The sequence below is a fragment of the Glandiceps talaboti genome, chromosome 19, assembly GCF_964340395.1.
Source record: "Glandiceps talaboti chromosome 19, keGlaTala1.1, whole genome shotgun sequence".
NCBI classification, from domain to species: domain Eukaryota; kingdom Metazoa; phylum Hemichordata; class Enteropneusta; family Spengelidae; genus Glandiceps; species Glandiceps talaboti.
In genome coordinates this window covers 4,609,500-4,633,898 of record NC_135567.1, presented here as the reverse complement: position 1 = coordinate 4,633,898, position 24,399 = coordinate 4,609,500, and the positions used below count along the sequence as shown (strand labels likewise).

Sequence of the window (24,399 nt, the reverse complement as noted above, 5' to 3'; positions counted from 1 at the left end):
CATACATACATACATACATACATACATACATACATACATACATACATACATACATACATTATGGATGACTTGTTCTTCAGTAATTGATAATTTATTACAGAATGATGTGATATCAATTTCAGGTTGAGAAATCATGAAATAATACACAACACTATTTCTAGTGTATGTTTGTTGAGCTGGATATAAAAGACTTGTTAAGTGACAGTTTTAATACAGTACTTGATATGTGCATATCTAGTTATGTTAGAATTCACCTTTATAGATTTGTTAGTAGGAATGAACTACAGGTTCAGTCTTGCTAGAGGCTCAGTAAAGTGTGTGAGGATGTATGAAAACAACTTGGTCAACAAAGCCTGAGGCTGTTGGTAAAAATAACAAAGTTGTGCTTCGACACCACTTTCTTTATTGTTCTTTTTATGTTATTTAAATTGTTAAAGTTATCTAATTTCTGTAGTTTTATGATTTTTTAAATATTGTTATAGTGCTGTTTATAGACCCATTGTCTTACTGGATGCAAATTTACAATACAGTATTGAGACACACTGAAAGTTATTATATATAAACTCTAGGTCATTTATAGATTTCAGTTGAGATTGTCTTTGGCATACATTTGTACTCAGGTTAAGCATAAAGTGACAACATGACAATACACAAGCAATAGATTTGTATTAGTGAAAACTAAACTGAATGAAAGGGACACCACTCCAGGATATAAAAGGGCTTTCATAAACTTTGGGGTCTGGAGAGTCAACACATAATTTCACATCACATAGATTTTGTAGATTACCAAGAAGCTACAAAACAAACTATAGTGGTCCACGGTGTTGCATTATGGGACTTGGATTACATACATATGTATTACTTTAACAATGAATATTCATGAATTGATCTGCATGTAGCATTATTAGACTTAGCAGACACACATGAGTATTAGTTGAATAGATATATTTATATGACATGAAATCATAAAGTAACTTGCCAGTAACTAGTTGATAACAATATATATATTTCCTGGAGTGACATTAACCTTTACAACCTTTACCTTTATATTACATTTAGAGTAGGGCTCATAAAATGATGTTATATAAGGTTCACCAATGGCAAGTATCAACATAGTAAGGAATGGATTTTAACCTTTCTTTTATTTGTATTAATATCAGGCGATAGGATGTTTGGATTCAAGAGTTGTACATATTTAATTTTTTAGAGATGCAAGATACATTGTAGTTACCTTTGTCAAATAAATATCGCAGACTTGGGTGCTCATAAAATTCCATTGTATTTATTTATTTATTTATTTATTTATTTATTTATTTATTTATTTATTTACATATGTATTTATTTATATATTCATTCATTCATTCATTCATTCATTCATTCATTCATTCATTCATTCATTCATTCAAGGGCATATGATGCTTGCATGCATGCAATATTATGTATGTATGTATGTATGTATGGATGGATGGATGGATGGGTGGAATGAAATGGATGTCTGCATGTATATATAAAACATGTAAGTTTAGCCAGACCATGTGTTAGCATTTTATATATTTAATAGAAGCATTTGTGTGTCTCATTTTGTGATAGAGTCTATCACATCAGCTTAATTGAAACCTGGAAGGACAACATGAATTAAATAACAATTATCATTTTTCATGACCATCACATTTGTTCACCCCTTGAATATTAATGACCAATTTGAGTAATTAGACTTAAGTAATTTTTAAAAACATTTTTGACAACTATTAACTTTCATTGGGATTTGACGAATCACATATAGAGCTAAATTTCTTGCATAAATCATGAAATTTCTTACGGAAGGCATTCAGTTTAAATCTGGCAAGCTTTAGTTTACTTATATTGAAGGTTCACTATGACATGAAGATATGATGTGATTCCCATTCTCTTCACAATTCTTGTCAGCAAACTAAACTGCCAATATCTTTCACATCATTCTTTTATTTACTTCTGTCATCATCATTGTTATAAATTTACACAAACATGTGATAGACTGAAATGATACTTTAAACCATATTAGTGTTAAAAGTGGTGTTTAGTTTCTTTAATTTATCTGTCTGCTCTGTTAATAATAATACTATTGTAAGAATTGAATCAGAAAAATATCGACATTGTTATTGACCTCTGATTTGTCCTGCAATCAGACATTTTAAGTACTGACTAAAATTTAAATTTAACGGTTTGCCTGGTATAACATGATTTTATATAGATGCGAGACAAATGATTAGCTATGTCAAGAAGGCTATGAAATATCAAATTCAAATGTTTCATTTTACTGAAAATACTACCATAAATTGAATGACGAAACTTCAAAGCGGTTGAAATTCTCACTAAGTCCATGGAAACCAAATAATCCTAAGTTTATTAAAAGAAATAAATAAAAATCAAACAAATGAGGTCAGCTAAAGTACTTCGCAATATTTACCCCTAATATCCAAACAGAAATATGAATAAATGTAACGTCTCATATCATAAGAATTAACGTTGTCTTATGAATTGGCCGGCATGGAACAACAAAGCAAGATGCCATAGATGGCGCTGTTGATCGACTGCCAACCTGTTGAGCGTGCTCCCAGTTTTAAAAAGACTTTAAACTGCACATGTGCATTTCTACTGATTGTTTTATTGCGATACCTAGAACCGGCCTGTGAACTGTAGCAGGGTTGTATTCCTCTGCTGAATTAGTAATTTCGCAGAGCCCTTCTGAGTATATGTGTTGTAGCACCAGAATCAATACATCCTCCCGGTCTTTGTCATTCAGCCAACTTCAATGTCTTGGGGGTGTGGCTAACAGAATGAATGATATGCTATCCAAGACAGTCCCTTAGTCTTTCTTTAAAACCGCGTGGTTGGACATAAAAGCTGGAAACAGACATCACAATCCAATATTTTCGATTCAAACAATTATTAGCAGTCAGCGAACTTCGAAGTCATTCAGCTTCATATATGGGTTGGACACTGCAGCAAATTTAAATTGTTAATAATAATGTTGGTTACTTATATAGCGCTTTCCCACTCCGTGCTCAAAGCCCTTTACAAATATTTCCCCTGGCTCGGATCAGAACGGCACAACGGCCCTTTTTATTATTGCTCAACTCTACGGGGAGCATACAATCCATTGCAGCCATTTAAGCACATAGGATTAAAGCCTTCACATTGCAACGTACATCCTACCAGGTCCCCAGTTATACAGCTGGGTTGACTGAGGCACAGTCGTGGTTCAAATCTTGCCCAAGGACTTTAGCCACTCAGAAACAAACACCAGGCAGCGACGGGGCTCGAACCTGCAACCTGTAGATTCGGTCACGCTAACCATTCACCCATCATGACTCCACATGAGTAATGAAGTAATTTATAGTGAGTCAATGCTATGTAAACTGTGATTACACCCTTAAAAGAAAGAAAACGTGACTGTATTTACTGAAAATCACAAGGATCTCAACTTGTTTCCAGAAATTACATTTGAATGCTACCATGTTAAATGCCTGTTCTGTCAATGGGAAGATTGCTGCTCTCGCGTCAAAACTGTTTGTCGAAAATCTGAATATTTTCAACATTACAGAAACATGGCTAAAGAGTGACGCCGATCCTGCGATCATTGATTTCATTCTGTAGATCAGTGACTACACTGTCCATAAGTATTGTTGTTCTATTTGAATGGATGGTTAAAGAGCTATACTAACCCGTTCGAATCTCCGCGCCATTGAAAACCTCCCATTTATTTGAGTCACTAGATATAACTTTCCGATCATCAAGTCAGTCTCTGCTTGTTATTGTAATCTATCATCTACCAAAATGTTCTATTTGCAATTACTTCGATTTTTATGTTGAAGACTGATTCACGTGATACGGTAAATATCACTGGCATTCTGCACTCTAAAGTGTTGGTTTTGTGGTTTTGCGACGAACTCATAGTGTTGCGGAAAGATATGCGTAAGTTTGAACCTAAATGGCATATTTCGTAATTTGAAATCTATCGCTATTTTTTTTCTAACCAAAAGACTTGAATACTTCCGTCTGTACGATAAAGCGAAGTCAACTTATCATCGGACTCGAATTGAGGAAGCAGACAACAAAAAGTTATTTAACATCGTTTCTGAGCTGTCTTGTACCAAGGCATTACAACCAATAATCTTCCATGTGGCATCCCTGTCAAGTACTTCGAAACCAAGGTCTCGATGCTTCGGAACTAGCTGGGTGCCCAGTTCGACGAATGCAACAATGAGCTGCCGATTGAAATAATAAGAAGGCTGTCGGTCTTATCATGTTGGATATATCAGCAGCATTTGATAGAATCGACCATGAAATGTTGTTACATAGACTGGAATTTCGTTTTGTCATCGGAACAGCTCTAGCTCGATTTAAATCATACATTCCCAATCGCCATCAACATGATGTCTGCAACATCTTGTATGTCACATTTAAAATACTGTGTCCCAAAAGGATCAGTTGTAGGTCCAATGCTATTCACATTGTATACAGCTCCATTAGAGGATGTCATAATTAGCTAGATTCTCGATGTATATAAGATGCATAGGTGTTTGGTCAGTACCTTTGTTTGTGATTTGCTGCACAAAAATGTACCACACTCTATTGATGAATACTGCAATGTGTTAATTAAACTATGACTGCAATACAAAAATACCAGGATAATTTATGTGTACCTTCTGTTGAAACATATTATGGTAAACAATCAATGACATGCACAGGTGCAATTACATGGAATTCAATACAATACGGTACCAGAAATGAACTGTGAAGATAGCGGTTCATAGCATCATTACATAAATATTTATTGAAAGAGTATACCATATAACAGTGTAAAGTTTAATGTAATATATGCCTTCCTTGTATTTTGCCGCTCAGAGATAGATGGGGGGGGGGGGGGAAACAAGGGTAGAGCTACTTTTTCTATTTTTATTTACATCCTAAACTTGTACCATTATTTACTGTTTCCAGGGGTCAGACACGATTAGCATTGCTATTTTGTGATTCCTGTTATCCAATCTGATTGTTTGCTTCTTTGTATTTACATTTGTGATGTCATTTTTCTCTTCTCTTTTTGGTCGGGTAATAAAATATATCGTATCGTAGCGTATATTTGCAAGAATGTTTACTTTTCATTATACAAGAATGGAAAAAATTGCAAACTGTTAGACAAAGCCTGTATAGAGAAATTAATACATATATTTGTGACTTCCTGGCTCGATTACAGCAATGGCCTATTGTATGGAATTTCAAAATACCAGGTATATTGTGTGCAATCACTTTAGAATGCTGCATCCTGTCTCGTCAATACAATGTACACGTAGTGTTAACCATATTACTCCTGTACTCATTGACTCACATTGGCTTCCAGTTGTGGTCAGGATTACTTTCAAAATCCTACTGATCACTATCAAAATAATCAACCATGTGGCACCATTATACCTGTCAGATTTAATTAGTATTTATGTTTCAACACCGAATCTTTGTTTTGCTGAAAAGCTACTCATAGTCCTACCACATGGCAATTTTAATACATCTTAGGGTCAGATGGCTTTTCAAGTGCGCGCACCCTCTCTGTTGAATTGGCTTCCATTTGAAATAAGAAAGACCATTGACATTTTAAAACTTAGTTTTAAAGACATATTTTCAGACAACATTTCAAGTAATATAGGAAGTGGTTGATCTTAACTGGTTGTTTTCTAGACTATATGAATGATTTTACTAGGTATATTTTCATATGTATTGTTGATTTTTTTCCCTGTATGCGTGTTGTTATTTCTTTCCTCGTTTATTAACCTTTGCCATTTTAATCTGTACAATAGTATAAATTTTGTGTTTCAACACCAAATCTTTGTTCTGCTGAAAAGCTACTCTTACTCTAACAATTTTAATAAATCTTATGGCCAGAGGGTTTTTGAAGTGTGTCTCTGTTGATTTTTAGCCGTGGTCAACTGTAACAGCATCAAATGTAAACTGCAGATTTTGCAGCTATGGCAGAATCAATAGAGACTGATATCATCATATGGGGGACGGAATCTAAAATTGGCAGTTCTATACAAACAAGTTAAATATTTTACCCTGATTACAATGTCATCAGGAGAGACAGGACAATACATGGAGGTGGCATCTTTATCGCCACATAAAAATTCATGATTGTAACTGGAAATCAATAAAACTGATAGCAGGTTGAAATTAAAATAACTGGTTCAAAACCTTTCCTTGTTGGTTGCTTTTATAAACGACCAGACACCAAGATCGATAAAGTGGACCAACTGGAAACCGCTATGTCAAACCTAACTGGTACAAAACAATCTTGTAATGTCCTACTAGATGGCAAAACAATCTTGTAATGTCCTACTAGGTGGTGACTTTAACCTTGGTGACATCATATGGGAAACACAGTCAATTCATCAAGGAAGTCACACAACTGGTCTGTGTAACAAGCTACTTCAAATAGCAGCAAACCTTTCACTAAAACAAACGGTAAATAAACCAACTTGAGGCGTTAACATCTTAGACTTACTGTTCACATCAAAACCTGAACTTGTAAATAGATGCCTAGTAATACCAGGCATAATTGACTACGATATTCCAACTGCACTCATCGATCTTAAAGCAACATCCAACTGCAGAAAACCAAGGAAAATTTACGGATTCCATAAAGCCGACCTCTACAAAATGAGGGATGAAGTTAACAAGATAGATTTTATTAAGAAAGTAAATAAATAAATAAATAAATAAATAAATAAATAAAAGGAACAAAACCCGAACCTTACATCGAATGAGATATGGATCTTTTTAAAAACAGGTCTACTACAAATTATGAGTGACCACATACCGACTAAAATGACATCCACCCGGTAGCATTCGATTCATTCCACACCAACACCAACACAAATTGCATTATTACGGAATTCGTGGTAAAAGTATAAAGTGGATGGAATCCTTTCTAACCATGCGATAACAACAGACAATAACGTGTTGATGTTGATGGAGAACTTTCAACACTAATTGTAGTTGACCCGGGTGTTTCACACGGTACCGTATTAGGACCTATTCTCTTCATTTTCTGTCAAAATGACATCTGCGAATATTTCCAAAGATACAAATCTTCGACAATCTGCAGATGACTGCCGTTTATACAGGCAAATCAACTATCTGAACGACCCTTTTCAGCTGCAAAAAGATCTACATTCTCTCGTCTCTTGGACTGACAAGTGGAACATAAATTTAATTCATCTAAATTTTACATAATTAATACACAGCATCCTCAAACACAAACCGTATACACGTCTATCATATCAAAGAGAATGCCCTTTGAAACTGTAAAACGTCATCCGTATTCGGGAATTGAACTATCAAATGACATAAACGGCATAGTATCTATATGCCAACAGAACATTAGAATTTATACGCTGGAACTTAAAATCCGCACCAAGACATCAAAATAATGTACTTGTCATATTTGACATTTGTCCGTCCCATCCTAGAAATTATGCTTGTTGTACCTGTGACCCGCATACAACTACTGACAAACATGACATTGAAATGACTCAAAGACAGACAGGCCCGCTTTGTTCTTCAACGCTACACCAAAACTGACAGTGGTACAGCAATGCTAAGGGAGCTTCAATGGGAACTATTAGAAAACAGGTAAAAGTTTCCCAGGCTAACCATGGCATATAAAGCACAAACTGGAAAAGTTGAATTACCAAAAGAACAATACTTCAAATGTACAACAAAATCAACCAGACCATCTCATTCACACAGTCATGATCTTCAGTACTTAAGAATGCTTTATATTCCACATAATTTAACACAAATGTACAATAAAATGTCAGAGAAGAAAGGCAACAAATGACTTTAATATTCCTTGTCGTTTAAAAGTTCTTTCGATAAAAATTTCAGAAGACACCCAGTAGATTAAAACAAATCACATTAAAATAGAGAGTCAACTGTCCTGCAGCGAAACCTAGCAACTCAACTTGAAATCATCAAATTAAATAATGTCTAAAAAGATGCGTCTTCAATCCACTTTTGGACATGTGAACAGTCTTAGCGCTAAAAATATCAAATGGTAGTGCATTCCACAAAGAAGGTGGGCAAACTGAGAAGGCTCTTTGTCGGTATGTTTGTTAAAGTTGCCACACAGTTGAATTAAACGCAGCTTCTCGGCTGATCTGACAAGACGCGTAGCGGCATTTTGAAGAGTCTGTAAACAGTTAATTTGAATTTTAGTTATTCCATACAAGAGACTATTACAGTAATCAAGGCGAGACGTTACAAATGCGTCGATTATATTTTCTGTAGTTATTTTGTCCAAAAGTCGACGAATCGTTCCAATTATGTGCAACGCGAAATAACCATTTCTACATATCTGACCAATTTAATTAGACATGGAGACATCGCTATTTAGAATCACGCCTAGATTCTGAACTGAAGAGGATGAAGTGATATCAATCCTACCAATCTTAAGGCTAGTTAGCTCTGATACATCTGATTTTAGGCGTGAGGAGGAATGAACAACCTCAGTTTTATCATCATTGAGTACCAACATATTGGACATCATCCAGCTACGAATATCGTCGACGCATGCCTCTACATCAGCTACAACTTCGTCAGGCATATTGCAAATAACATAAATTCCAGAGTCGTCAGCATACATCATGTAGTCGAGGTCATTAGAGAGAGAATTACATCTTTTTTGTCACTTAATGCAAGCATAATATCACTGTGGATGCGGAGGAGCGCAGTTTCAGTACTGTGATTGACTCGATATGTGCTTTGACACTTGGTGTATAGCTGAAACTTGGCGAGATGATCATTTAGCTGCTGCGCGACAATTCTCTCAAGAACTTTCAACAAGAAAGACAGATTGGATACGGGCCTATAATTTTTTTTTCACTACATTGTGGTCAATATCAGGCTTCTTCAACAAAGCATAAATGATTGATGATTTTGAATGGCTAGGGACGGTGCCAGACGAAAGTGAAATATTGTATAAATGAGCTACAAAAGGCGCAAGAGAGTCTATACAGTTCTTTACAAGGTTTTTTGGAAGGATATCAAGTTCACAGTCATAATTTTGGAGACAACCGCTTTACTAGCGTTTTAACTGACACAGACTCAAACTCAGTGAAAATGTGATTTGGTAGTTGATCATCACTATTGACTGAACAAGAAGTCCGACACGAAGCTTTGATAGAAGAATTCGAGGATGTCATTTTGAAATGCGTTTGAATTGGATGCCTTGGTACTTGATAACTCAGTAATAATATTAAATAATCTTCTGTTGTCTCCTTCATTAATGCTAGTCCGATAGAAAGCTGACTTTACTTCATCACAACGACGGAAATATTCAACCTGCTTAGTACAGAAGATTTGCCGATCGATTTCGAGTTGCGATGTGCGCCACTTATTTTCGAACTTACACACTTCTCTTCTCATGATCAATGACAATAGTTCCTCACAAAACCATTGGCCATGCACTTTCTGGGTGATGACTTTTTCAGTTATAGGGACAATCGCATCTAATACCTTCTTAACAGTTTCATGATAAAATTCTGACAAAGCATTCGGCGTTCATGACAGGTGGACAGTCTGCAATGCTATAGTCTGCGATGCTGACCTCAAGTTTGTCATGCAAGTCAGCCTTGTCAATTGTTCAGAAATACCTTCACCACATGTTGAACTTGCCATTTGGTGGTCACTGAATTTTCAAACCTAAATAACGATACTGTGATCGGAGATTAGAGATACGTCGACCCTGACAAAGTGCAGGAACTGATCATTCGATCAAGTTATCAGCAAGTCAAGAGTATAGCCCTTGCTATTGTAGGTGCGGATACATTTTGCTGTAAACCCATAGAATACAAAAGGTCGACAAACTTCTTTGTATCCCGTAAGTCGGTATCCACAAAATAAAAATTGAAGTCACCTGCGAATAGAAAGTGGCCAGACGATGGTACAGCTGTTTCCAGGCGCGTTGAGAATTCGGAAATAAACTCGCCGATGGTAACTTTATTCTTTGTTGATTTTGGAGGATGGTAGACGACAATTAAATGCAGACATTGACTCGACGATTGAAAAATGATGTCGAATGCTTCGAAAGATTGAAACGAAGATGATCGCTTCTCAATGACGGGAAGGTTGGAATGGGCTAACACTGCTACTCCACCCCCTTTTTCTCTTTGAGTGAGGCTGCTGATAGATAGTGTAACTGCTGATCGAAGAGAGAAACTCGGCAATAAATGGGTCATCTTGACTTTTGAGCCAAGTTTCTGTAATGGCTATTTTAAAGATGTCCAAATGTCCAGTCAACAATGTCGACTTTACAGCACTGATCTCACCATTAATAGAACGTACATTCCCCAGACCAGCATTTAGTTGTAATTTCTGGAAGCATGAAGAAACTCTCGGAATTATTACTAGAACAGAGTCACGTTTGTTTTCAACAAGGTGTGCACTCCTAGGTGTTATTATGGTACGAATAGGCAGCGACTCAACATAAGTAGTATCAATGGAGATAGGAATTTGCCGCAGTAGCCTGTTCCGCACCTCAGATCTTTTGACCCAGGACAACGATTACTAATAATAGTTGGAATCGAAAACTTAAATAAAAAAATGAAGACTTAAAAGAAGGTTTTGCAAACCGCATACGTTTTGCCATCCACTGACCCCATTACAACGACTGATTAGACTGACGTATGCATGACCAAGACCTGGCAGCCATGATGGGTCGAGAACTACAATATATATGTACATGAAAAAGTTAGCTAACGTTCTATCTCAATAGATGAATACAACGCTGCAACAGTTCACCGTTCGGTTCCAAGTATCACTATAAAACAAGCCGTCATAAAATAACAGTGAAACGGTGACACATGGGCTCTAACATTGAATAAAACTAAAGACAGAATCAACAGGTGGGCAGCCGATCAACAGCGCCATTTACATTTAAATCATTCATTCATCTGCCAATGTGAAGAGAATCAAACCACAAAAACCTGTCATGTCATTGTATATCATTTATTAAAACAATTCTTAAAATAAATAACAATGCAGAATCCGAGCAGATTAGTTGTAGATACAAGCCTTGTTACACTGTTAGATGTACTTGTTGTTGTGTCAACGTAAACGTATGACAATAATTAAAAAGTACATCAATCAACAGAACATTTGTCAGCAAAGATAATTTTGAAAAAAAAAATCAAGAGACATAACATGAATGCTCATATATCCTATAAAGCATAGTGGCATTGTTGTTAGTTTGTTATTTGCATTATTAATGATTTTGTATTTTGACTTGTGTGTTGACACTTTCGTGTTGTACGGTAATCGACAGTAGGGACCATTTCCCTTGTCGTATACTTGAAATGTTATCTTTTCACTCCTTATGAGGACACATTTCTCTGTTAATTTCAAAAGACTACAGAGCACTGTATGCAACTGTTGTTTATAGACTCATATACTTTCTTTTCCAAATTTAGCATTTCTTCTAGATTTCGTCTCAACTAAAACCTGTTTTGTGTGGACTTTTGTTTGTCATTTGAAAGATAGCATTGTATTTGTCGATTAAGTGATATTTTTCCCCGTCCTAATGAGTTTACCTCTCTAATTTTCGTTGATCAGAAAATACACCATTATATTACGGTATAGGTATATAACATTATCAATGTTCCAGCTTGAATGTACAACTTTGAGATTAGAGAGCCTTCAGTACTTAAAGGGGAGGGGCAGGGAAAATCAGATGCTGACTTATTCGTACAATGTGACCCTCCCCACTTCCATCTTGATGAAATGTGGCCCTCCCTCAAATTTATGTCCTTAAAATATGACCCTTCCCTGTTAAAGTAGTTCAAAACGTGGTTTAAAATGCTGTCAGAAATGTAAAGGGACACAAGTCTCACAATCATTGGTGAGGATTTAATCCCACTGCTGTCATCAATGTTGAAAGTTTTAAAGGCATTGGTTATTAGCCATTACTGCCACCATTAGATGTGTGTGAAGAAACTGCATTAATAAATACCTGTGCGCTGAGCTGAAGACCACAACTCATAACGATTTGATTGGCACACTCCCATCATTGCCGGGACCAAGGTCATGATCTCTACAACATTATCCATAGTATCTTACCCAACTATTCCAGTTGAACACCTGTTAGACCTAATCATCTCTTCACACCACAACTGACAAATACTCCATTACGTTGGTTGTCAGCAACCATTTGATTGATATAGGCTAATGTCATTGCTACCTAACCCTAACCCTAACTCTAACCCTAACCCTAACCCTAACCCAAATAGCAGCAATGGGCTTGGAACCGATGGCAACAATGGGATGACTAAAAAAGAAAATAATGCAGTGCTATGCAATACAGTGAGTCAAAGTAAAATACGACCCTCCCCCTAATCCCATTTCCTAAAATATTGCTGTCCCCTAGAGATGATTTGTAAAACGTTACCCCCTAATTCCCCTGGCCCTCCCTCCTGTAAAAAAATCTCTCCCCTGAGACCTTTCGAAAGATCAGAATGGCTTCCCAGCTGTTCTTCAAGTACTATAGCACTATTCCTACTGGACTTTCCATTTACATGTTGTTGAATTACATTTTTATGGTGTCTTTGTGTTTCCATGTTATCTAGACCATTAATGTGTAGAAAGGCTGTATAATGTATATAGAATTCTTTCCTGGAGTTTTCACTATTGATTCGACTAGAGTTGTGTGTGTTGACTTGTTGTGCAGTGCTTCGGGAATGAACTGTGTTTATCTGGTATATATTTTATTTATATTACTTGTATATACTTTAGTGGTGACCTTGTTGGCCACCATCAGTTGCAATATGTCAATACAGACAATTAACACACAGATTGGTAATGGCTATTGTTCGAGGTGTTAATCTGGGGACCAACAGCTCGATCCTTGCCTCGGGTATGCTACAAGGGTCTCTTGCACTTTCTACATTACACCGAAAGTTACCGAAGTCTCTCTTTGGGTACTGTCGGTGTTTTGTTGTTTAAACAGCACCACATCATCGGTTAGGGTAAAAGGCCCGATAGCGTTATTTTCAACCGGAAGCCGACAATTTCTGTCGAAACAGCTTAAAAATTTAGCGAGATTCAGCTGATTTATTGCCATTTAAAACTTGTTTGTTTGGGACGGTCAAAATTATGAATATATAATGAACATATTTGATTTAAAAATGCAGCAATATGGACTTTGTTACACACTGTACGACAAATTCTGACGATAGGGCAAGTTATGTTCTATGGCTCTATAGTAAGTTACACTCTGGGATTTTCTTCCTACCCACTGGGATTTTTGTCAGAAAAGTACATACCTTATTCAATAGTCGTAACATTTCCGACGTTTACATGAGGGTCTATGCATTCATCACACATGTCAAATTGAACACACAAGCTGTTTACGGGTTCACCGATCAATTTGCCGCAGAGGAGTTCCCACCGACCCTACAGCGGTACAAGTGTGGCCATGATCAAATTGATACTGTACAACGGAAAACATACAAAATGCTTTGAAAATGATGTCTTAACTAAGAAGGCAAGCTAGCTTCACATCATAAAATATCCTCAGTATGATTTTAATTTTTCTTGGAAGACAATTCGTCGTCTTATTGTATGCTTTGCTTTCCAACATGGTACTGAGAGTCGATTGTTTTTATTTGGATTCATAACATGCATGTACCCCTGTCACAATCAACGTAAAAAGACGTCACACTAACGTTTGTTGCAAGAGTGTCTACTGTGGCCTGGAAAATTACCTGCATCATGCCAAACACATGTTTACATGTATATAGTGTCGGTCGACAACACGAGACGGTATGTGTTTACATGTCAATGATATTTGATCTGAGTCGGCTTCAAGATTGCATGAGAGTTCAAGTGCCGATATTGCAAGTCATCTATTACATTTATGATTCTGTCAGTAGGATAGCAAACTTTATCATCGAAATATTGCGTAGTATCGTATTGATTTATGCGAGACTATATTGAATTCGGGCAGATTCACACGTTGAAAAGTTATAGATGATATGCACGTACGTCATATGTTACCTAGCAACCCAGGCGGCGCCATATTGAGTGGCAAGAACGAACAATGGCGGGTAAACAAAGTACGTCGTTAGCCGCGCCTCTGGGCGGAGTTCAACCTCTACGTTCCTCAAAGTACGTGGAAAACTTAACCACCGATGCAAAACAACGCTACCTTCAAAAGTTACTTATTTGTGGACTAAAATCGGACCCGTACACATTTTTGAAGTCCGAATTCGACTGCAATGAGCCAAAGTTGTGGCCGGAGGTAACCTACGCTGATATTTATGCATACTTTATTAGCAAGCCGAGTTTGTACACTCACTCACAACTGAAATCGTACAAAAGTTTAGATGCATACCAATTCGTTGTTACCGGACAAACTTTTGATGTAATGTGCAAAAAAAATAAAATCAATGACGACCCCAACACTGGGTTTCTGTTTGTAGGGAAAGTACGGCATTCACAGAGCATCTTCACTTCGCCCCCGAACCGCGTATGGGTTGCACTCACAGCAGACGGTACAGTGACTACCGCTCATTGTATCTGTATGGCTGGGCTTGGTGAAGCCTGTTCTCATGTAGGAGCGATCCTATTCTACATCGGTGCAGTGACTCAATTCAAAAGAAGAACTGACATGTCAGCATGCACCTCAAAAGTCTGTCCATGGCTCCCACCGACTCTGAAAAAGGTTACATTTGAAGAAATCTCGAACATAAACTTCGCCAGACCAAACAAGAAATACAAACTGCTTTGCAACGCCAGTGCCACGGAACGTGTGATTACCGGTAGTGACAAATCTACAGGGAAAGCCCCGACTAGAAAGTCTGCACCATCGTTAACACAGGGCGAATTAAAAGACTTCGTGGTTAAACTCGAGCAAACAGGTGTAAAAAGTGCCGTGTTACGTGTACATCCTGACACATACAAGCAATTTGTACCCACGTCAACAAAGCTGGTCAAGCCGCTCACTGAACTCTACAACCCGTCCTTCCATGACCTCGCGTACAATGAACTGTTGCTAAAGTGTGACAATGTTTATGAAAACATGACCTTATCAAAATCTGAGGCTGAGGACATAGAAATTGCTACACGCAAACAGGCCACTTCCAATATTTGGTTTAGACAACGTGCAGGCTTGATTACTGCAAGTAGATTTAAATCAGTATGTAGTACAGATCCAAGTATGCCCTCCCAGAGTCTAATTCTCAGCATATGTCACCCTCTTAAACACAAATTTTCAACAGAAGCTACATGTTATGGTTGTGTGCATGAAAAAGATGCCATTGAAAGATTGAAAATACGTATGATAAATGAAGGGCATGTAGGAGTTCAAATTTTACAGTGTGGACTGTACAGAAGCACCAAGTATCCCTTTCTTGCAGGTTCCCCTGATGCTTTAATTAGATGTGAGTGTCATGGGATTTTTACAGTTGAAGTAAAGTGTCCCCTCAAATGTAAACATAGGACTCCACAAATGCAAACAGAATTAGATGCATCATTTTGTATGCAGAACATTGATGGAAAGTATGTTTTAAAGCGAACTCATCAATATTTTTATCAAGTTCAGTTACAAATGTTTTTAGTTGGCATTTCATCCAGCTATTTTGTTATTTGGTCACCTGAGGGTGAAGTAATTCAGCAAGTATATTTTGATGAAATCTTCATGGAGCAGATGATAAAGAAAGCTGATAAATTCTTCAGGCATTGCATTCTCCCTGAAATACTAGCCAAGTGGTACTCTAGAAAATATCTACAACTGGGGAGCACAGAGAACCAGCCAGAAAGTCAGTTGTCATGTGGTATACATTCAGATACGTCTGTTTGTTATTGCCGTGGTGAGAGTTTTGGGAGGGACATGATTGTTTGCAGTAGCAAAGATTGTGAAGTGAAATACTATCACTTGGATTGTTTGAAAATTAAGCATGCTAAGAAGGGGAAGTGGCTTTGTCCAAGTTGTTCAAAGAAAAGGACAGGAAAAAAATAGACTGTCCTGCACAGTAACACACCACTGTTGATGATGACTAGGTCCTAGGTAAAACAATGGGTAACACCAGTAGAAAGGTCTGTAATTAGTAGCATTCATGTAATTAAAATATATTTACTGCACTAATATACTTGTGTATTATTTGAAATTACAGGAGGCTAGTCAGGTGACCCCTTTATATTTTTAAAATCCATAAGTTTAATATTTGAACTTGCCTCATTGAACAGTAGTGTGTACCTGCACAGGACAATAATTAAGAGAAGAAATGGAGAAACAAGTAATACAAAGAATATAGTTTTTTTAATTCTGAAACAGTTCAAAATGAATTAGTACATTTCATTAAATCTCTCCCTGTTGTTGTAAATATTTCATTAGGACATAAAAAAATCAATATCAGTTCTGTATAATTTGTGTAGTAAAGCTATAAGAAGTACAACAGTAATACTGTTACACATTTATATCTATAATGAATGTAATTCGAGGTAAAATATAAACTTACAATAAATTACTGACACTATTCAACATTGTCTTTACAATTCATTTGACAGCTGTTTGTTATTGCATGTACAGGAAATTATTTGTAAACAAACAATAAATACAAGGGACCAAATCAAAATCACAGTTTGAAACTTCATACATTGTTAAAATGCACTCTACAGTACACTGACCTCAGATTACAAGTTACAAAATGTAGGTTTTAATAGCAATTGTCTCACCAAGCACAGAAGAATAATTCTTTGCAATCTTCTCAATTCTAACTACTGATAAGATAAACTCTTACTATTGACTTTGAGTTAGGCGTAATAAAAAAAAAATTGTGTGGTTCTGAACTTCTGATTACATTCAATTTGAGAATAGGTGGGATAGGGCAATTTTTTTTTCATTTCCTAGTCTCTAGTTCAGGTAGTTATGTTTTCTGTTGTTTTCCATATTGTACCCATGTCATTGATTTCTTCTCATCACATATGGTCATTACAGATTGGAAGAATTTTATGTTGTGTTTGTTTATTAGATGATGTAGGTTTCCACATCCATCATTACTTCCTAGACTTCAAATTTGTTGCGATTTTAGCAATTTTTTTTGCTCAAATATGTAACCCGAACCAAACAATTATTTTGTTTGACCTAAGACACTGACATGGTTCCTTTCTTTTTGTTTTGTTAACAAGAACAATACACATTCATATACCAAGGCCTTAGCACTATGTTCTAGAATACTATTAAATCAATTGTGGATCAGACATTGTCGTTTCATGTATAGCATGCCATGTATACAGTGTAAAGGCTATATGGATACAGCTTTTTTCAGTGTTTGTGAGAGCTAATATAAATACTAGAGTGAACCTGGGTGTCTCTAGTGAGGTGATTTACAGAATGCACACATCCTGGAAGCAGATTGTGATTCAGCTGTGTTTTTTTTTAAGTATCTAGGGGAACAACAGATTCACAAAGATTGCACAAAGCTGAACAAACTATGGCTATATCATCCACTACAGTATTACCACCACACGTTTTATTCATGATCATTTTAATGGGGAGGGTTCCTTGTAATATTCTATATTTATTTCTTAGAAGGCCAATCACTCTTTCAACATGGATTCTCACATGAGCTAATTCCCTGGACCAATCAATATCCTCCCTTTCAAGTTGCAGTTTCCCTTTGGTAAATGCAGGAATTTTTAATACTGCCCTATAAGCACTAACAGAAGCTTCAATAGTAAACCCTCTATCTGCTAGAACTTCATCCCCGGGTAACAATTTTTTCAGGATTCCACAACTTTCGGTCAAGTAAACATCTGAGACCCTCCCTCCCCATGCTTTGGATATATATATTATTGTACCTTGTGGTGATATTCCAATTAAAAATTTTGCAGTGTTATGATGTTTATAATTGGACCATGTCTGCGCCCTGGCTACTAGATCTGTTGGTCTTTCACTAAAAACTTCGAAACAATCTAAAATAACAACACAATTTTTGAAGTGATCTCTAAAACATAATGGCATGGTTGAACGTAAAACTTCTCTGTCAGGCCATATAATAAATGATGACAACCTTGAGGACATTACTGGGACCCACCTGTTAAAAATTCTGCTGATTGTGGACTGGTCAACTCCAAATCGATATGATAAATCTTCATCAAGTAAATTTAACCTAAGTTTCATAAGAACAGATAAAAACTCCTGGAATTGTGTCAATTTGTTTTGTGAATATGTCTTAATGTGTGAAGCAACTAAATTAAAAACCATTTTAACTATAACAAAGTTAGGTAATCCTGTATAAAAACTACATTTCTTTTCATTCAAACTAAAAGTTTCTTCAGAAAAAGATATGCTATCTAGTCTTTCTTTCAACCTGTCCCTTTCAATTTTCAAATTCTTATTGTCATCTCTTAACTGTTTGTTTTCAATAATCAGCCGACTATTCATTTCCTTTAGCTCTGCAACTTCTGATCTCAGTTTTATACTCGCATCATTATTCTCTTGAGTCAGGTCCTTGGTTAACATCTCTTCCTGTTTTCCAAATTTGGTTTCCTGCTCAGTTTCATTGGATTCCTCATCAGGCACCATACAAGCTTTAAATTTACTGCTTCTCCGTTCAAACCTCTGAAGATCAGTTTCCGCCTTTCTTTTTCTTTGTTGTGTGATGAACGAAAACACTGATGGTACATAGTCTGGATGATTGGGGTCGTCATTCTTGGCACCTTGAATGAACGACAAAACATCTAGGTTACAGCAATATTCATACATGGGAATAATTATACAAAAAATGATACTGCAAAACAAGGGTTATTAGCTGTAGTAATTTTCCTCAGGATAATTAAAAAGAATTTCATTTATAGAATGTCAGATGTACAATAGTAATAATTGTCGAGTATATTCAAGGTCTAGTCATGGAAATATCACCCATATGTGTGATACTTCATTTCTTAGTCTAGTTCCTATAATTTGTATAAAATATCATTACCATTTATATTTCTATGAAAAATGTTCTTCATTTTTCTTTCTTTCAAGAACCACTACTACTGATACTCAAAACCAATGAGCTATACAAATCCCCTATACTTGCATGTCGAAAAGAAACAATCGTGTCTGAAGCAAAAACTTGCATCACGGCTAACTTTTACAGAAATAAACAAACTGATAATAGTCGCTTGAACCTACATAAGAGGGACCGTGTGTTGTTTTTTGTATCAAGTTTGACAGTGATAAGAAGTAGACTTTTTTCGGCACCATCAAAGGCATTTTTCATCGCCCACAACTGTTACAATGCGAAGTTCTGTTCACAGGCAATGGTGTACAACGCGCTGTCAACACTCGTACTAGTCCTGCTTGCAGACGGTGCACGGGTCTTCATTACTGACAGGACCCTCAACACCAGAAGGAAGTAGGACTACACTCGTACTAGCTATTTTGTACTAGTTCACTGAGCGAACGCGCCATATTTTCATTAGTCCTGCTTGCATACGGAGTGAGTTGTACCTTCGGAATTCGGACAACGCGGTGGTGAGGGTCATATCATCATGTCGACCCGTACAAGCAGGACTACATTTTCATAATCGTAGCATTTCTGTCAATAGCAAAAAGAAATAATGCATGAATTTGAACTTCGAAAATATCAGGTGTGGTACTTGGATAATCAATCATCTTGAAACTTAAAAATATTTGGGGGAGGCGTTTCAAAGACAACTTTATTTTTCTACTTACCGGTAATGAAATGCTTGCTACACAGCCATGCATGTTTTGGTTCTAGATTCTTCCGATTTATTGCCGAAAGCCACTGTCGCCGTCGATCTAAATCCTTTGGAATTCGGTAAAAGGAAAAATCACATCCTTTTTTATGACGGTTTGTACATCCAAAGGCACAGCAACTCTTTCCCATGGTACTGAAATTTCAAATTAGGCGCTAGTGGAAGCAGAAGACACGCATTTGCTTACAGTGCATGCCACTCGCTTTTGCCACTCAATATGGCGGCCGTCGTGAATTAGCCTCGTTCCCGTAACGGATGACGTCATATGCATATCATCTATTTCCATGACAATAGAGTAATGTTGACAATAGAGGCTATGATTGAACATACAATACTTGTAACCGAGTAGCGTGAAAAGTGCGATATGAACCCAACACAATAGCCCATTGATGTGTGATAAAATGTCATGGGGTGAGGGGGGGGGGGGGCAGTGGCAGACTAAAGTAACAACAGCTCAAGTGCAAGATAATTCCTAACACCTATGAAAACTGCAATAAATGTATGAAATACTTTACTGGTTGCTAACCTTGGACAAAAACATTGCTAAATAATTATTATGACAACTATGCTCAGTAGAGACAGATTCCGACATGGTTGTTAAAACAGTTTATTGCATAGTAGGGATAAACATTTTTTTACACATATGATAAATTATATTTTAGTATGTCATCGGTTCGTTTAGAAATCGCATATTGTTACCAGTTTTGAGCTTAGTTTATTGCAAGTGGTGGCTAAGCGTGCGAATAACTCCTGCGTTTCTGCCGTGGTACCTACCTTTTAACATCTTCAATTGTAATCATAGTACTTCAGATTACTACAGTTGGATAGAGAAGACCAGTGAGGGCGGAGTTATACAATATATCTCACAGTCTAGTGCATTCACATCCTTATTATTATAGACCGTATTTAGACAATCAACACTCACTATTGTCATCTGTGTTGTTAACAAACCTCATCAATAGTTCGTTTCAGTTTATAGAACAGTAACATTTAGTATTTGTCTTCTTTTCCTTGGACATTGGATATCATAACCAAGTGAACAAAGAAATTAACTAAAGAGTGAACCCTTGCATACACACTTATTCGTTTTAGTCATATTCAGAAAGACTTTGCATTTAAAGTAAACAAAAAGAAAGAAGTATATTAAGACATCCCGTATTCTCACTCAAATCATCACAAGTATAGTATTTAAAGAGAACCATAGATAACCATATCAGTGTAACTTTTAATAACTTGGATTATTGTAAATTTTAATTTATTTGTTTATGTCTTATATCAGTTTGGTAATACACCACTACATGAAGTTTGTGAAGGATCCAGCAACAGCATTGAAGTAGTACGAATTCTATTGGAAAGTAATGCTGAGTTCGATTTGAAAAATGAGGTAAAATATATTTTCTAATGAACACATAAAAGTATTGTTTATACATATACCATGACACTCATGGTATGTATGTATGTATGTATGTATGTATGTATGTGTGTATGTATGTATGTATGTATGTATGTTTAACCCACACGCGTGTGTCTGTCTGTCTGTCTGTCTGTCTGTCTGTCTGTCTGTATGTTTAATTGAGAAATTGATTTCAGTAGTGTGGAATGAATTGAATTGGGCAATATGTTGAGACATTTCTGTAAATTCTTGCTATTGTGTTTGTGTTAACGTAGGAAGGGGAACGACCAATTGATTTGGCAAAAACAAGCGAAATAAAACGGCTGTTGATGCACCATATGAAGGTAAATACAAGTATATATGTATATTTAATTTCATTTACATTTCATCGTATGTCCTATTCAGCACTTATAGCAGTGATATGCAATGCCCAGAAGATTGGCATGTTTTTAAAATGTGTACCTTTGCAATGTATTAATGCATGATTCCTCAGAGTAAAATTTAGAATATATATATATATATATATATATATATATATATATATATATATATATATATATATATATATATATATTATATTTATATATATATTTGAGTTAAACATTGTTGGGTTGGCTATAGTGTGGAATAAATATGATGTTAAAATATATATATATATATATATATATATATATATATATATATACATAAAAATGAAAGAAGACGAGTCTGATATTACATAGTGGAATTACACTACGGACCGTTTCACCCGAAGGATCGTCAGGTGTAATAGTGTGGTTTAATAGTATTCGTTAGTTATACATCCTGCTTAATGTACATAACTTATGTGTGTTCACTGACGGCTGTGTGTACACAAAAAGATTGACAACAAAGGTTACGTATTATTAAGTAAGAACTTGTTAGCGTGCCGGCATTTACTGATTAATTCAGTTCTGCTGTTCAAGTTCGTTGATTTGTCGGCAGTTATAATAAAATATTTTTCCCAGAGGCATAGTTGACATCGTTTGGTAACGTTAGAGTATGAGGAAGCCTGCTTGAGAACTGACCAGTGTACGTCGTAATTAATGTTGCTGTCTTTTAGGTGCCAAATGTATTTACTGAGTGCAGTGTCTTTCTTCTTGTGATCAAGTTTAAATGAAGACTTGTGGTTGTTAAACCTGCTTTTGAATTCTGTGTCACTAACGCCTATGTATGATTTGTGATCTTGGTTAGTGGTGACTGTTGCTTTGTAAACAACGCTTTTTATGAGGCATTTTCCTGCGAGAGGGCACTCCTTTGGTTTTCTGCAGTTACAGGTATTTTGTTGTGTTTGCTTAGCTTTTGAAAGTATGGCTTTATTATGACCGCTGATTAATTTACCCATGTTGTCCATGCAACTATAGCTCACTTTAGTATTATTACGGTTGAAGATTTTATGCAGTACACTGGATATGCAGTACAAATTCAACCTAGCTATGTCTGCCGGGTCCTCCCCAGGTAGCTAGTATACAGACGCCTGCCGGGTCCTCCCCAGGTGCTCTTCTCGGCTTACTGCAAATTACCCCTGTACAATTCACCACCTAGCTATGTCTGCCGGGTCCTCCCCAGGTAGCTATGGTTACGACACCTGCCGGGTCCTCCCCGGGTGATCTTTTCGGTTTACTTATGTTTACATTCAGGAGCACACATAGGACCTATCTGCTGGGACCTCCCCAGGTAGCCTATACTCCTTACACCTGCTGGTGATCTTCCCAGCTGCAAGTGGTGCTGAGTAGCCCTCAAGATAGCCAAAGTTTGTGTATGTATTTTGTTATTGATTTAACAAGTTAGTTTGTTACTAGGACATTAAAGTTTTTCTAGACATACTTGCCAGTCTCACTACTTCATTCTACATTCACACAAGGACAGTAACAGGTACCCAATATGTGGGTATAAATTAAAAATTTATTTAATTTTAGTTTATACAGAATATTTTCATAAGCCTGAACATTCCATTCCTCCTGGCATCTAGTTCACAAACCAGTGTTCAAATATGCTCACAGGAAATATCAGAGGATGTACGTCATCACCAGATTACATGTGTATACGTAAGGGGAGCACAGGAAATTGTCAGAATGTTTGTACTATGCATAATTTTCTACTTAGGCTCCTTCTAGCCTCAGTCTAGTTCAAGCTGCGTTTGGAGAACAGTGCTAAATTTGTCTCTCATACTCTAACGTTACCAAACGATGTCAACTATGCCTCTGGGAAAAATATTTTATTATAACTGCCGACAAATCAACGAACTTGAACAGCAGAACTGAATTAATCAGTAAATGCCGGCACGCTAACAAGTTCTTACTTAATAATACGTAACCTTTGTTGTCAATCTTTTTGTGTACACACAGCCGTCAGTGAACACACATAAGTTATGTACATTAAGCAGGATGTATAACTAACGAATACTATTAAACCACACTATTACACCTGACGATCCTTCGGGTGAAACGGTCCGTAGTGTAATTCCACTATGTAATATCAGACTCGTCTTCTTTCATTTTTATGTATGATAGCTCTCCAAGGTGATCGAGCACTCTACTTGGCGAAAGAAGAATGAAATTATATGTATTTAATTGCTCCTATTTGTTGAGCACTCTCCTACTTTTGTCAATAATGGAACGAGTGAACTTCCGATACTCCATGAAGAATATCCCACTACCAGATGACCGTGAGTACACAAAAAGATTAATCGAGAAAACTGAAAGCGTGATAAAAAGAATGAGATGGAAAGCCTTCTTCTACCTTCGTCCAGAGGCCAAACCTAAGCAGAAGGAAACCTACGGCTTTAAATCAAGAAAAACACCACCCCAGATTGATGAAATGATTAAGTTTGAAGAAGATCTGCTACATGTTATCGAGAACATAAAATTTAGGAACATCAAATGTCAATTTTTAAATAAGCTACGCAAAGATGCTAAATGTATCAAACAGTCTGAAAACATGTTTATCCCAGCCGACAAAACTAACAATCATTACAAGTTACAGAAGGAAGAATACGAAAAACTGTTAAAAGACAATACCACAGCGAAATACAGGAGGACTTCCACTTCACAAACCGGACAAATCAATGCCGAAGCAAAATGTATCGCAGAGAAACTTCAACTGGATGACAGAATTGAGACACTTGCGCAGAAACCAGCATTCATTACAATCAAGGACCACAAAGATAACTTTCCCAACCACGTTCAATGTAGACT

General features: G+C 36.5%; 1 protein-coding gene and 1 long non-coding RNA gene across 2 annotated transcripts in view; one reads left to right on the top strand and one right to left on the bottom strand.

The window, feature by feature from the left end:
- LOC144450374 (uncharacterized) overlaps positions 1 to 23,775 on the top strand; it is a 47,702-nt gene extending 23,927 nt beyond the window's left edge. The window contains exons 2-4 of the long non-coding RNA XR_013482235.1: positions 21,071 to 21,175; positions 21,460 to 21,528; positions 23,716 to 23,775. This is a non-coding gene — a long non-coding RNA (uncharacterized LOC144450374). The remainder of the gene's footprint in view (positions 1 to 21,070; positions 21,176 to 21,459; positions 21,529 to 23,715) is intronic.
- Positions 17,462 to 20,007, bottom strand: LOC144450350 (uncharacterized). Its single transcript, XM_078140951.1, has 2 exons — positions 19,748 to 20,007; positions 17,462 to 18,744 (listed from the first exon to the last, which is right to left on the bottom strand). Exons 1-2 carry the CDS (start codon positions 19,920 to 19,922, stop codon positions 17,462 to 17,464), a joined length of 1,458 nt encoding a protein of 485 aa, XP_077997077.1. The 5' UTR covers positions 19,923 to 20,007.
- Positions 23,776 to 24,399: the final 624 nt, after the last annotated feature.